This window comes from Nymphaea colorata, chromosome 2, assembly GCF_008831285.2.
Source record: "Nymphaea colorata isolate Beijing-Zhang1983 chromosome 2, ASM883128v2, whole genome shotgun sequence".
Lineage (NCBI taxonomy): Eukaryota > Viridiplantae > Streptophyta > Magnoliopsida > Nymphaeales > Nymphaeaceae > Nymphaea > Nymphaea colorata.
In genome coordinates, this window is record NC_045139.1 from 34974565 (window position 1) to 34989899 (window position 15335).

The 15335-nt window shown below is 39.1% G+C and overlaps 1 protein-coding gene across 1 annotated transcript; it reads right to left on the reverse strand.

Annotated features, from left to right (window-relative positions):
- Positions 1 to 3631: 3631 nt before the first annotated feature.
- On the reverse strand, positions 3632 to 13217 carry LOC116247570 (serine carboxypeptidase-like 45). Its single transcript, XM_050075947.1, has 9 exons — positions 12761 to 13217; positions 12519 to 12615; positions 12171 to 12263; positions 11968 to 12047; positions 5525 to 5806; positions 5317 to 5441; positions 4747 to 4839; positions 4169 to 4286; positions 3632 to 3877 (listed from the first exon to the last, which is right to left on the reverse strand). Exons 1-9 carry the CDS (start codon positions 12764 to 12766, stop codon positions 3728 to 3730), a joined length of 1044 nt encoding a protein of 347 aa, XP_049931904.1. The 5' UTR covers positions 12767 to 13217; the 3' UTR covers positions 3632 to 3727.
- Positions 13218 to 15335: the final 2118 nt, after the last annotated feature.

Genomic DNA, 15335 nt, shown 5'->3' on the forward strand with positions numbered 1-15335 from the left:
GTTGTCAAATATACATTCTTAGGTCTAGTTTTGTGTGTGAGGGATTGTTTTTCGGCTCAGAGGAGCGTAGTGTAACCGGGCCGCAAAGTGATTCATGAAAAAGGGTTTTGGTTTCAAATCTTTATGATCGCTGTCATGCTTTGGTGTGCTACTCTTCTTTTTTACTGTAAAAGCTGGCAGACGTTACTCCTGATTTGAAGGACATGTTCATTTAGGTCCTAATGCATCCAAGTTTGTTAAATTTTGAGCCATTGGCTTTCATGAGATCGATTATCCTTTTATACCACGAAATGGTTCATGTGATAAAGGTTTCTATTTTCTTTGTTTGACACCTAAACTGTAATATTTGGACAAGTGGGAGCACAAAAACTTTGGTGAACACCTACACCGATTTTTAAAAAGATTTTTCATCAATAGTATGTTCCTCTTTTCATTCAACCTTACGGACATAATGTACAAGATATGTTTTGCGGTGGAAAGTAAGTTGCAGAGGACGTGATTCTAAATTAAATACTAATATTCTAACATATAACTTGGAAATTTAACGGCCGTACTGTATACAAATAATTTGGACATGATTTTTTAATGTGCAACTTAGATGATTTAGAGCATAATTTCCATCGAACAGATCATATGAATATATATATATGGGCCTGACTGCAATATTTCAACTTCTAGCTAAGGTTTTCACAACATAGGCATTTCTCCCGGTTATGTGTGTAAGTGGTAGGTCAATGGTGGCTTCAAAAAAATGCATTGATGTTTGAATTTAAAGAAATGGAATTACAGTAACAACCCACTGTGAGGTCGGGTTAGTCCCCAACATTGGATATTATTAAAAATGTTCACATGGTTTATAAAAGGGGTTGTTTAAATATTTAGTTGCTTTAGGCGGGGTTGTTACACTTACAAGTCAAATATTGTCCTTCCTAGATTTTGACAAAGCACAGGCGCATTTCGGCCAGAAGTCGGACCAAGTCAGTGTTTAGTGTTACCGATGGATTTCAACCACCCTCATCTGAGGGTGACATTTGTTTCATGGCTGGTCTGGCTAGGGTTGTGGAATAGATGAGGTATAGGAACTTTACCAATTACTCTTCTTGTATAAATATGAAACGCAAATAAATTCTTAAATATCTTTATAACTCAATCTATGTCTAAGCTACGGGCAGAGGCACGAGTAGGAACTGTATGGGCAATTGCCTACCAGACCCACAAAAAGGCTTATTTTCATATTTGATACTGCATAGTAACTTTTTCATTTAGATACAAGTGCTCCTTAAAAATTTAAATATTATAATTTTACTCCTTAGCAAGAATTTTCTGGCTCCGCCTCTTGTCTGAGTCAATTCTAACTCTAACCTTTTCAAAGTGGTGGAGACTATGCAAAGGTCTACATTTTTAGTTGTTTTTTTTCTCTTAAGACTTAAAAATATTGGTCCACATATATGGTTGTATCCAGTGTAGGATTTCTAATTCAAAGTATGTTACTCCAGAAACCACATTGATTCTTGATTTATTTTTTCAATCAAAATGAGCTGTTTAATCACTAAAAGCGAATATTTCTGATAAGACACCTATGTCCCATCTAAGCTCATGTTTATTTTATGATTTATCAACAGATGCCACAAAAACATCAGCAATATTTTAAGAAAACCACTCGATTGATGCAATATATCTAAAATTTCCTATCTTTATGTTCTAGTTCTTTTTTCATGAGATCGTATGTAACTTGTTGCGCTTAATAGCCGCTTGTATTAAAAAGGTGCGCTTCGAAGGTCGATCCCAGTAATGTGCATAAAAAACCATGGATTTAAGGTTCGATTTAGGGAGAAGAGAAGGGAGGGTGGGTGTGGTGTCCGACTTTAAATCCATGGATCTGAGATCCTAATGGTCTCAGCCACCGTGGATCTGAGATCTACAGTCTGAGATCTACAGTGAAACAAACACAGCTTTAAAGAGTTTGTTTGTTTATTTTTTTTTTTTTAATCATGAGATTTTCTCTATTAGAAAAACTGCTTATAACAAGTAATTTGTTCTTCCTTATGTACCATTGTCAACATGTAGAAGAACAAGCATCGAAATTATGTAGATCATGCATCCATATCATACATGTAGGCAGGTAACCTGCCGATTGCATTTCAAAGATTGGTGTTCCCTTTACCTTGCCATCCGATTCCAAGGCTGCATTAGTGTTTGGTACAGGTATCCAAAATGAACTTCAACTAGTACACTGATCCTACCATATTGGCACAAGATGGTTTATGCTAGGGATGCCAATCTATTCGACTTGGATCGGATGTTCGACCGAATTGTTTCAAAAAAATCGCATGCAGAAAAAAAATTTAATATCTAATTAAGAAATCAAATCGGATTCAGATTTAAGAAAAGACATCCGGTCTGATTTAGATTTGGATTCAAATATCCACAAATACCCAATCGAACTCAGATTCAAGTTTGGATTCAGATAGGCATGTTTTTAAATAAATATCCTATATTTAATTCTCTTACATTTTGAAAATCGACCAGATTCGGTTCAAAATCTGAATGCAAATTCAGACAAGAAAGTACAAATTCGGAAGAAGAATGCCATTCCACTCCACTTTTGGTCAGCACTTTGAATGATCTGTCTGACCTGAATCAGTGACCTTTAGTAGGAACCAGATTATGATATTGGATTTCAGATTCAGTTTTGGATGCCTTTTCTTTGTTAGTATTTGAATCTGAATTCGAATTCAAATATATAAATATTTGGAAAAGTAGATATAGTTAAGTGTATGTATGACTCGAATCTGATCTGTTTGATCTGTTGACATTTGCAGTTGATGCTCATGCCACTTAAACCAACAATTGGCAACATGCCAGTCTTTTGACTGAGCTACTGCACCAAACCCCATCACAACATCTGTGTACTAGTTTCTCAAAATGCCAATTATGCTTTCATTTGAAGTGCAAAGTTGTTGAATTGCGTACAAACAAAAGGTGAAACGTTAGGTAGCTGATTTTAGCCTCAATTGCTCTTCAATTATCTTTATTATAGATATATGGATATTATATTTACTTTTCATGCTTCCAAAATATTTTTTCTACTTGCCAGTTCTTCTAGAATGATCTAAATTCGTGTGAATTTTTGACAGTGAGGCTTCCATTGTCACTTGTAAGGGTTGCAGGAAGATCCACAATCACTAGAGCACAAGAGCACATTCAGGATGCAAAGCGTAACGACTTGATTGGCAGATCCTAACTTGCTCCCTAACAGTTCAGTACTCTCTAAAACCTGAGTTAATGACAGTGTGTCAATATATCCTACATTTTCTGTCCCACTAAAGTGAGGGTAAATTCATTGCTAAAACAGTGAAATGTGGACGGCTGCTTTTTAATGACAAAAATCATTAAAAAGTCCACATGATGTGCGCATTTCGTTCAATTGCCCTCAATAAGAGACTAACCAAACTACATTCGCTGATTAATGACAAAATCTCGAGTAAATTGCATAAGCTATATCCAAATGGCACTGGAATTCTTACATAACTTCAGTGTTATTTTATTTCCTCGCTGTTTTGGTTTATTTCCTTGTGACAGAATCTTCCTTTAAATCCACCCCCCGCCACACCCCCCCCCCCCCCCCCCCCCCCACTCACACACACAGAGGCACACACACACACACAAATCGCTCAAAGACTGATCAGTTGATCAGAATGAAAGCGTTTCACTCTGCACATTGACTTCAGAAATTTTCAGGGAGTGGTCTTCCTTGCAGGAACGCCTTGAAAAGCACAAGGGCCCTCTGTGGCTGTGAGAAAGGAGCTAGATGAGAAGCTCCTCTGATGGTCGCAAACGATAAGATATCCCCATAGACCTGCGTCCACCCACCAACCTGCCAAAAGAAGGAAAAGGCCAGCTAGAGATATCAAGGATCCTACATTTGAAGCATAAGACCATAAACCAACAGTAACTCCTTTCTTTTTTCTTTCAGAATAAAAAACCATGGTCTCACTAAAAACAAATCGAGATAAGGAGAAACAGATTGCCAATTGGTTTTGGCGGTTCTGAGCTAAAGAGAAGAGGAGAGAACGCTATCCTCACTAAAAACAAAATGAGATGAGGGAGAAGCAAAACAATGATTTGCCAATTTAACACTGCTGTAGATCAAAGTGACGCTCGTTACCTGTTTCCCTGCAAAGCAGACACTGTAAGGAACAGTTGTATTGAGTCCTAAACGAGCAGCTAATCCATGAATCTGAGTTCGGCTTCCTGTCAGAGGAATCACTGAATCCTGGTCTCCACTGCATCAACATTAAGATGGATCGACAGTATGAGACAGCTGCCCTTGATTTTCTTTTTCAAAAACTTGTTTGCCTAAGCTGTATTTAGAAAATGACTATACCCAACAATGGAATGGCCGTTGGGTGGCTTGGCAGTTGGAACACTCTGCAAGCATTCCATGATTCTACCCTAAAGGTTCTAGTAGATTCATGGAACACTAGAACTAAGTGCCAAATATGAAATCTTTACAAAGTTTTACAAAGTTTTTTTATTTGTCAAACGACCCCACAGGGTTCTAGGAGGCAGGAAAGGACCTAACCTTATGCCTTTCTTACAATAATTACCCTCCCTAGAAATTGAACCCGTGATTTTTCAACTGGCAGTGCCAGTACTTGACCACGTCTTTATCTATTTACACCTATCTGAAGTGAAGCAACAGAATCTACACGGAGAAAGATACTGCAGATAGAGGAAATTAACCAATAAACCAGGACTAGGATGCCAGACTTCACAATGGAACCAAGAAGAGAGATAGTGGGGATCGCCAGATCAAGCATGTTGTAGTCCAGGATGCTGAAAGAAATGCAAATTATTAGAAGTTGTTGCTAATTATGGAACAATAAAATTCTTGTACATGTTTTACCCTTTCCACAATCAAACTTCCGCTGGTAATCTGCGTAGGAACAGCAAATTCGCACTTATTGTAATGTTGTGACTAGCTTTTAGGGATACTTAAACAGGTAAATATATTTTTGATGTTTCACATCCTCCCACGGAAATGGCACTCGCTGGGAGCAAATACAAGTTATGAAAGATCATAAAAGTAGTTTCCTTTCTCTGTTCTTTCATTTTGGTCTTTGTATGCTGAAAGAAGCAATAAATTGGTACCTATGTATGTCAAATTATGAAAGGAATCTCTATTACAGCTTTTGATGTGAAAATCAGGATGTTTGCCACGACACTGGGAAAGATCAACCTCCAGTGCCATGAATTAGAGGAAAAAAGTAAGGTTTCGAAATCGAAGGCAAAGTTAAGAAGAAAAATCACAACCTGCTGCATACTTGCCACTTGGAGACTCCCACTAGTCGAGCGTGTAGAGCCCTCTGAACATCCTTCCTGTTGAAATAGTTAACGGTTTCATCTTCAACACACACGTCTATCTTCCCTGTCATTTGCTGCAATGGGAAATGGGCAGGAACCACCATGAATACAAAATGAAGGAAAAACAAGGGTCGAACGCTAGGAGTCTCTGGCTCACCATGGGACTCAGAACTAGAGATTGCATCTTTTGAGATGAGATGCAGACGTCTAGAGTGACATCATACCCGTCCACGAATTTGCTCATCTCGCTCACCACGGTGCTCATAACTAGGACACAGATGGACGATACGTTTCCACTGTAATACTCGCTTACGTATCGGGGATAGGTGCAGTTCCGTGAGAAAATTCTGTATGTAGAATCAGATATCAGTCCATGAGACCATAAGAACTCTGCCTTCGAGTTGAAGTCAATATAGAACTCCAAAAGTGGATTGCCCAACTGCCAATTGAACAAAGAGAAGAAAGTCCGATGCAGAATGTTATGTATTGAACCAGTGATAGATACAGCATGAATTGAAGCTCTTTCATGTGCCTTTTTGGAAGAGGAAGATGTTGGGATTTCTCCCCATAACGCATATACAAAACCAAACGTATACACCCTAAACAAGATCATGCTCACCCTAAACTGAATCCATCTGATCTGGTGCACGGAAAGATCGCAGCAGGGTCATCCAGGGTACGTGCGGCGCGCTTGAGGTCTCTCTCAGATGGAGAAGAGGAAAACCCTAGAAACCAATGTTTCAGGCAACCCTTGCACGACCCCAGGGACCACTACCATTTTATAATAAGGACAATTACGGATTCCACCCATCAAAAAGTCCGTAATTCCGTACCGGTATCTATACATTTCAAAATTACCCCATACCATCTAAAATGACGTAATATCTCGAAATGCAATCACTTAAGCGGATATTTACATTAAGACAGCCATAATGTCTGAAATTCCTTATAGACATATGTCGGCCCACCAAATGATCTTACAATCTCCCACTTGGGCCAAATATGTCTTTATACATTTAGACATTACATAAAACCTTAGGAGCTCATAATTGCTAGCTTATAAACGTCATTTTCACCAATCTCTTCCATGACCATATCAACATAGAACCAAAGCGGCTTTCGCTATAATAAAATTAGCTAAACCTTCAATGATCACAAATGTTAACATAATCAATGACATAGATCTGATATGGATGTATAGCATGAGAATTACATGTAATGTGATTACAACATGTCTATTGTCAACTGGTCCAACTTTAAAACCTTATGGAGATCAAAACCTAACACATAAACACAGAATGAAACCAAACAACTTTAAACTTTATTCTGCAGAAAACTGAATATGTGTCCATACATAAGAGCAAACAAAATACAAACTCCCACTAAACCAACACATCATCCAAGGATAACACCCCCATATGAACAACATGTTCGTGAAAGACCTTATGTGTTAAACCCTTGGTAAGCGGATCCGCAATCATAGAGTTTGTCCCAATATGCTCTAAAGACACCTGACCATTCTGTATCCCCTCTTTAACAGCCCAAAAACTTAATGTCGATGTGCTTCGACTTTGACAAACTGTGGTTGTTATAAGAGTACATGACTGCTGAATTATTGTCACACAACAACCTTAGTGGTCTTTCTATACCATACATAATGTGCAGCTTCGTGACAAAATTCTGCAATCATAAAACCTGATTGAATGCCATTATCTTGGCACCCAGCAAAGTCAGAATCTGAATACCTAATGATCTCCCACTGGTCTGACTTCCTGTATGTGAGCATAAAATCTTATGTTCTTTTTAAGTACCTCAAAACTCTTTTGGCTGCTTTCCAATGACCCATACCAAGATCACTTAAGTATCTGCCTAACATTCCAATGATAAATGCAATATCCAAACGAGTAGAAACTTGAACATACATAAGGCTTCCCACAACAGACAAATAGGGAATCATTTCCATTTCTTTAGATTCGATTTTACTTTTAGGGCACTGTTTGAGACTAAACTTGTCTCCATTAGCAACTGGAGTCTTTCATGGTTTACAATCCTTCATGTCATATCGCTGAAGCACCTTATCAATGTAGGCCTTTTGTGATGATCTAAGAATACCCCAAGAACGATCTCGAAATATTTGGATGCCCAATACAAAAGATGCACAACCAAGATCCTTCATGTCAAACTTTGTTGACTAAAAATCTTAGTTTCATGCAATATGCCAACATCATTACTTGCCAACAATATATCATCGACATATAAAACCAGAAAGATAAATTTGCCCCTACTGAACTTTTGGTATACACATTCATCAACCATATTAATTTCGAAACCAAATGAAACTATAACTTGATGAAGTTTGTAATACCATTGACTGGAAAACTTGTTTTAGTCCATATATGGATTTCCTTAGTGACACCTCTACTTAATTTTCTTGAGGTTGTTGAGTTTGTTCTTCAGTATAGAGATCGACATCATTGCATTCTTCTGAATAGAGTGGACTCAGGTCCCTCTTCAAAAGCAATGTTTATAACCTGATCACCTCCCAAACTCAATATCCTCAAAGAAATGGGCGTTTCTCTTTCAAAGAAAGACTTACTAAATGGATTAAATAAAACTTATAACCCCTTAATGTTTGTTCATTTTCCCTTTATACATTCAGTGCAGACATTAAAGTTTGCAAAATCAAGGGACTCAAGAATTCATTTTGACATAAGCCTTTATATTCTATTTTCAGAGATATGTCCTAAGCGCCAATGTCATAACATAGCAGAATTCTCTTTGGCTAATTTTCTTTTAGTACCACTAAACGTAACATGCAAGGTTTCATTATATGAAGCAACCGTATCAAGCAAATAAAGGTTATCGCTACTAAACAAAGAACCAGTGGAATTCAAATTTGAATGCAGAAACTACTTAAATTTATTTCCTCCAAATGAACAATAATAACCAAATTTGTTCAGTAACGAAATAACAACCAAATTCCGTCTAAAAGGCGGTATTACATAAGTTTCTATCAAATTCAAATAACAACCAGTCTTTAACAATAACTCAAAAAATCTGCTATGGCTTCAATCTTCGCCTTCATGTCATCGCCCTCATAGATGAATCTTTCAGCATCAATTGGCGTCCGACAATTTAGGCAGCCCTGCATAGAAAACACTTATGTGAGTAGTAGCAACCGAATCTACCCACAAGTGCCTTGGTACTGAAATTAAATTAACCTCAGAACAAACCAAAGTAAGAATCGTACATTTCTTTTCACGCCATGCGTGATACTTAGTACAATCCTTCTTCATATGACCTTCATCTTTGCAAAAGAAGCAGCTTGATTTGCCTTCCTTATACTTCTCTTGTTTCTTGATGGATGCGTGATCAACTGCAACTTTCTTAATAGTCTTTCTTTTCTTACTTTTAGGCGTAGTAGTGTCATGCTTCAATCTCTCCTCTTCTTCCACACAGTGCGAAATGAGCTCATTAAGAGTCCATTTCTTCTTCTGACAATTATAACTAACTTTAAACTGTCCAAACTGTGGTGGAAGAGAAAGAAGAACCATATGCACTATAAAGTCTTCAGGTAACCTCAGACCTAGTGCTTGTAATTTTGAAGCAAGATGAGACATTTTCATAATGTGCTCCCGTATGTTCTCCTTACTTTTATATTTCAGCGTCACAAGTTTACTCAAAAGAGTGCTTGTTTCAGCCTTTTCATTTTTAGCAAAACGTTTTTCAATCTCTTCAAGGAACGCCTTGGCACTAGCCTTTTCAGTAATAGAGCCCCTAAAACTTTCTGGGATTGATCTCTTCATGATCATTAGACACATGCGGTTTGAGCGTTCCCACCATTCAAAGTACCGCTTGTCCTCATGGGAACTTTGATCTGTTGGATGAGGTGGGCACGACTCCCTAAATGCAAGGTCAAGATCCATACAACCCAGAACAATTATGACAGTTTCTTTCCAGTCCTTAAAATTCGAACCATTTAACTCAGGAACAGTACTCAAATTTGCAGATATCATAGAAGCAGAACTCACTGTACAAAGAACAACAAAAATACCAAACATGCTCACAATCAATACATGTACAAAGATGAAACAACAAATATAAATGAATTTAAATACAATGGCTTAAATCTCATCACAAGGTACCGGTGCAACGTTAATATCCAATCTTTGGATTGAAATACTAACTGCAAGTGGTATTCTTGGTCAACAATGAATATAAATAATTAACTCTGTCAAACAACGAGCCTATCTTTGGATTGACTCGCTATTCACATGGAAACCTGAAAAATTATCACATATTCATTGCCCTGTATACTTAAACCTGACCGAACAACAATCCTCATTTGGGTTTATTATTGCCCGCATGGATCAAGTATACTATCATCTAATGTTCAAAACAAGCAAATTCGTACAATAGAGGTCATTTTGGCGACATAAAGTACAAACGTACTCATTTCAAACAATAGACATGGCTAAAGATTAAATTCATAATCCAAATATTCATCTAAAGTACACCCACAAATTTAAAAACATGCAAAACATGATACATGAATTAAAATTTACATACAATTTTGCCCAACATTAAATCCAAAACCAAATGATTCAATGATATGTGCCCAAAAGAGTCCAAAATTTTCTAAACCGATACCATAATTGTGCTTAAGTGGGTCAAGAACTACTGAATCGGCCTTAAAGTGGCCCTTACCGATCTTAAACCGCAACTATAGCACCCACATGCCCCTAAATAGGGCTGAAACAGTCTAAAAAATTGGACGAACCGGTCAAAATAGACCGTATCGGTTCTGAAAACCCACTGAACCGGTTTGAAAATGACTTAAATCGATTCTAAAACTGAATAAACCGGTCTGAAATGCCCTGAATCGGTCTGAAAATCAACTGAACCGGTTTGAATACAACTGAACCGTTCTGAAAAGGATCCGAATCGGTTTTAAAATTGAATGAACCGGTCCCAAAATGGTCCGAATCGGGTTTAAAAGGTCCGAACCGGTCTCAAAAACAACTGAACCGGTCCAGAAAAGATCTGAATCGGTCCCCAAAAGGTCCCAAACGGTCTGAATCGGACCGAATCGGTTCTGAATCAGATTGAACCGGTCTGAAACCGAATAAACCGGTTCGAGTCTTTTCCAAAACCGGTTTGACAATAATGAACCGTTTCTTAAAAAGTTAAACCATGTTTCCAAAACCGGTCCGAAAAATTAAACGAAGGGGCTCGGCCGCGAGGCGGCAAATTTTTTTTTTTTTTTTTAAATCACGATGGATCCGGATCGGGTCTGTTAGGACCCGACCCGATCCGACACAGCTCGACCGCCCGAGCGTCGCGGGCGTCGCCTCCACCGCTCGCCTGCCGAACGGCAGGCGGGCAATGGTCATCCACCGGCAGGCCACCCAACTTCGTGGGTGGCCGCCGGCAGGCGCCGCCTGGACGGCCGGCCGTCTCCTACCGAAAACCGGCCGTTTCCGACCGGTTTTCACCTTCTGATTTCCGCCCCTTTTCCTGGATTTGGCCGGTTGCTGAAGCGGCGAGGAGGCCACCGGTGGGTCGCTGGTGACTGTGGGTGGATGGCGGCGGGTCGCACGGGCCCGTCCGGCGACAGCTGAGTCGCCGGCGGTCGCCCTCTGCCGACCATCACCTCTCCCTGCCTTCGCCTTTTCCCTTCCTCTTGTTTTCTTCTTTCATGGCTGCGAAGGAGACGCCGAGGGCACCGACAGGCCACCCACGGCGTGGGTGGCCGCAGGCAGCGACTCGCCCCAACGGCCGGAGGCCCGCCATCGCCCAACGGCGACAGACGCCCCCGATCCTGTCGTCCCCTTCTACGATCCTCCTCATGGCTGCAACGGAAGCCCGACGGCTTCCGTCGCACGCCCTCAACACAATTTTTTTTTTTTTGAAAACAATACTTGCAGCCGAAGAACAGGGAAGAACCCAACGGGAAGACGCACAAAATCATCCAAAAATTCAACGATTTAATGAAGAACATAGACTCTGATACCAAATGTTGGGATTTCTCCCCATAACGCATATACAAAACCAAACGTATACATCCTAAACAGGACCATGCTCATGCTAAATCATTGAAATAAACAAAACCTTAAACTGAAGCGGAAGCGTACCTGAATCCATCTGATCTGGTGCACGGGAAGATCGCAGCAGGGTCTTCTAGGGTACGTACGGCGCGCTTGAGGTCTCTCTCAGATGGGGAAGAGAAAAACCCTAGAAACCAATGTTTTAGGCAACCCTTGCACGACCCCAGGGACCACTACGATTTTATAATAAGGACAATTACAGATTCCACCCATCAAAAAGTCCGTAATTCCGTACCGGTATCTATACATTTCAAAATTACCCCATACAATCTAAAATGACGTAATATCCCGAAATGCAATTACTTAAGCGGATATTTACATTAAGACAGCCATAATGTCTGAAATTTCTTATAGACATATGTCGGCCCACCAAATGATCTTACAGAAGAGACCCAGTTTTTGCAAAAGCTTGCAAGTGATTAGGTAGTCAATAATGATAAAGGCAAACTCCATAGTATCAAATTAAAGAATGCTTCCTTAATTTGAAACTCACAGCAATTCCTTTAAGGTTGAACTCTTTCTGCTGCTTGTTCGCTCGAATCAGGAGCTCAGCTAGCTGAGGAATATAGTGGCCTGGCAAGAAAAACCGAACAAAAGGTGAATACAGAAGGAAGAAATTCACATCTTGAAGGCATCATCTAATTCTACCTTATAATTTCAAACTTTATGTGGCAGACTGGTGGAGAGATGGCCTACCTGCATAGCCCTCTCCCGTAATAAAGAGGTCGCTGTTCTGGTACTCGGGGAACTTGACGAACCAACGTCGCAGAAATGCTAGATTGTCTCTTGCTGCAACGGGATTAAGAAAAACAATAATTCAGTCACAAGGATGAACTTTAACAGATAATATTAATCGCTATGCTCAAGTTCATAGACCATAAAACCAACCAATTTCCACATCTATGTGCAAATATGCCGTCCTTTTTCATATTTTTTCATCCATGAAATTAGAGGTCCAGATACTTCCTCGTTCCCAGTTATTTAAAATGCAAATGTGCTTGGAAAGAAGAAGAGATTGCTGTAAACAAGTTACATAATTCTTGCCTGTTCTCTCATCATTCATGCCTTGATAATCAGAAAATGTTTCTTGAATATGAAAACCCAACTCCTGCTGGCGTCTCCACGTACAATATGTTTGCTTCTGCAAAACATGGACATCCATATGTTAATCGAAGGACGAACTATCAAGAGAAGGTCACATAAAAGGGAAGGACAACCACAAAAGAAATTCAGACCCAAATTGTGAAATGTAACAAGAATTCCAAGGCAAATGATGAAGATCAGACCTCCATTGAACCAGATGACAAGAGGCTTAGAGGAAGGGTCAGTTTCCGCCTCAACAAAGTAGTAAAACAGAGCTCTTTCGCTCTTCCTATCCACTGTAATATATCCAGCGAACTGCTGAAAATTTACTGCCGGTTGAACCGGCAGTCGTGTCACTCTATCAGAGATTGCAGAAGAATAAACCTCCGCTGCGAAGCTCAGGTGCGACAGAAGAGTCACCATGACCATACTTCTCCATGGTGTAGAACCTGTTGGGATAAAATGAGGATAGACACGAATCTACTAAAAAAGATTCAACAACGAAGTATAGCCCAAACCGATCATGCTAGAAGCAACAAAACAACGACCAAGCAATCACAAATGCACGAGAAGATTTTTACGTGGAAAACCCCTTCAAACAATGAGGGTAAAAACCACGGGGTACTACGACCCAAACTCAATCCACTATAATCAATGATATAAGTTGTCCCACGAGGGGCTACACAAAGCCAACCCTCCAACAATAATATATCACCAAAGCTAGATGAGAAAAACAAGAGAAAAATATCACCGATTGAATGCCCAAAATGTGGATTAGGAGGAGATGCGTTCCGCCTCCTCGTTGGAATCGAATCTTGCTCAAGCCAAGCTCGCAACCTTCTCTTCCTAGCCTTCCTCTTCTCCTTCCTTCTCTTTTCTTCTCCTCTCTTTTTGTTGTGCAGCCACCAAGAAAGCTCAGCCACAAGAGAGCTCCTCTCTCTTTTTCCCCAAAACGGAACACTAGAGAGAGAGAGAGAGAGAGAGAGGGAGAGAGAGAGAAACGTAAGAGGGATAGAGGGGGGCACCATCGGGTGCCCTCCTTTTTCTTTTCTCCGCCCGTCACTTAAGTGACGGGCTGGATCGGGTCCACTTGAGGCTGGACCCGACCCAACAGAACCCATTACTGGCGTTGAGACTTGGGATCATGAAGGTGGCTAATTAAGTCGGACAACCATTAAATAGCCAAAGCCAAAGTAGTTATCTTTTCTAGTACGCTAATAATGTGATTTGTATCTGCGAGATGCATACAAGGGCATTCCCTTTCTTCGTATATTTATCTTATAAAAAGAATAGTTTTTAAACAACGAGATCTCATCTTGCCCGACTCAGGAGGAGCCGTGAGAGAGATCGAGAGATACATTCGAAACCATTCAAAACCAATGATTTTGTAATGACAATCCCGTTGCTTCCATAAGGAGTTGGGCTTGGCCCGTGACTGGTGCTTGGGCTCTCAACTCGGCTAAAATTTAAAAATATAATTTTAAAATAAAACATTATATAAATATAATTAGTCATAATGAAATATATATATATATAAATAAAAAATATTATTAAAAATAAGTTATTAGGCCAGCCCAATAACTCATCTGATCGGCTTGGCCGCCAATTTTTGGGCCCTGGCCTAATACCGTCTGAATGAAGATATTAAAATGTGGATGAGAGGGATCCTTATCCATTTAAAAAAAGTCTATAAGAATCTATGAGAATCCAATGAGAAAAGTCTATAAGAATCCTGAAGATACCCTCTACTTATCCACCAACCTTTGCTGAGCTCATTTCTACATTTTATTTAATTAACCAATCATCTCTCGAGGCTGATTGAATGCCTATCAGGTGGTTATGAAAGGGTCAATCTAAGAAGATATTTTATGAGGTCAGAATTGTGGAATTCTAAAAATGAAGTTCTTATCTTTAATGAGATGAAACCTGCATTATCAAATACAGAATTTTGATTATGAAATTATAAGCTCATTCTTAAATATAATTCTAGAATTGTGATTCTATCTTAAGGTCATGTTTGATAATTTAAGATTCTCTCATGAAATACACACACATAGAGAGAGAGAAAGAGAGAGAGAGAGCCGATAAAATTTCAATGCATAACAAAATTTGGGGACAACGAGTCCCTTAGATACAAGAACAAACCTCAAAAACAAAGTAAAATAATAAAATATACAAGATAACAACACAATAAAACATAATAAGAGGGGTGGGGTGAAAGTGGATAGATAGAGCAACAACATCACCCAACAGCAAAGGAAAGATGTTGCTATAGCCGAATAGCAAAATGGACATCCCCATACACAATGCATGCTACAGAATCAGACGATGAGAAGGTGCCCCTCAAAACCCTATTGTTGTACTCCTCCCAAATGCACTACGAAGGGGATATTAGTCATAACCTTCAGATACAACCTAAAAAAAAGGCAGGTTGAAGGAAGGATAAAAGAGAAAAAGAAGATAAATGAAAGGCGAGTTTGAAAAGCTACTAACAAAGGAAAGTCATGTAAATGCAAGAACACTATAGAAGAAAAGACAAAAGCTAAATAAAAATCACAAAAAAGAAAAAAACACACAAATATTTACATGGTTCAGAGACTCTGGTTTTTTTATGACTGTAAAGAGAAAAAAAGAAACACATAAAGATCAAAATAGTTTTCACTATCACAAAAAAAATTCAGACTAAACATAAAATTATGGCAAAACCCTTAAAAGTAAAAAATGACATAAATGCATTTAAATAAAATAACAAAAATTAAAGAAGACTATCAACATCAT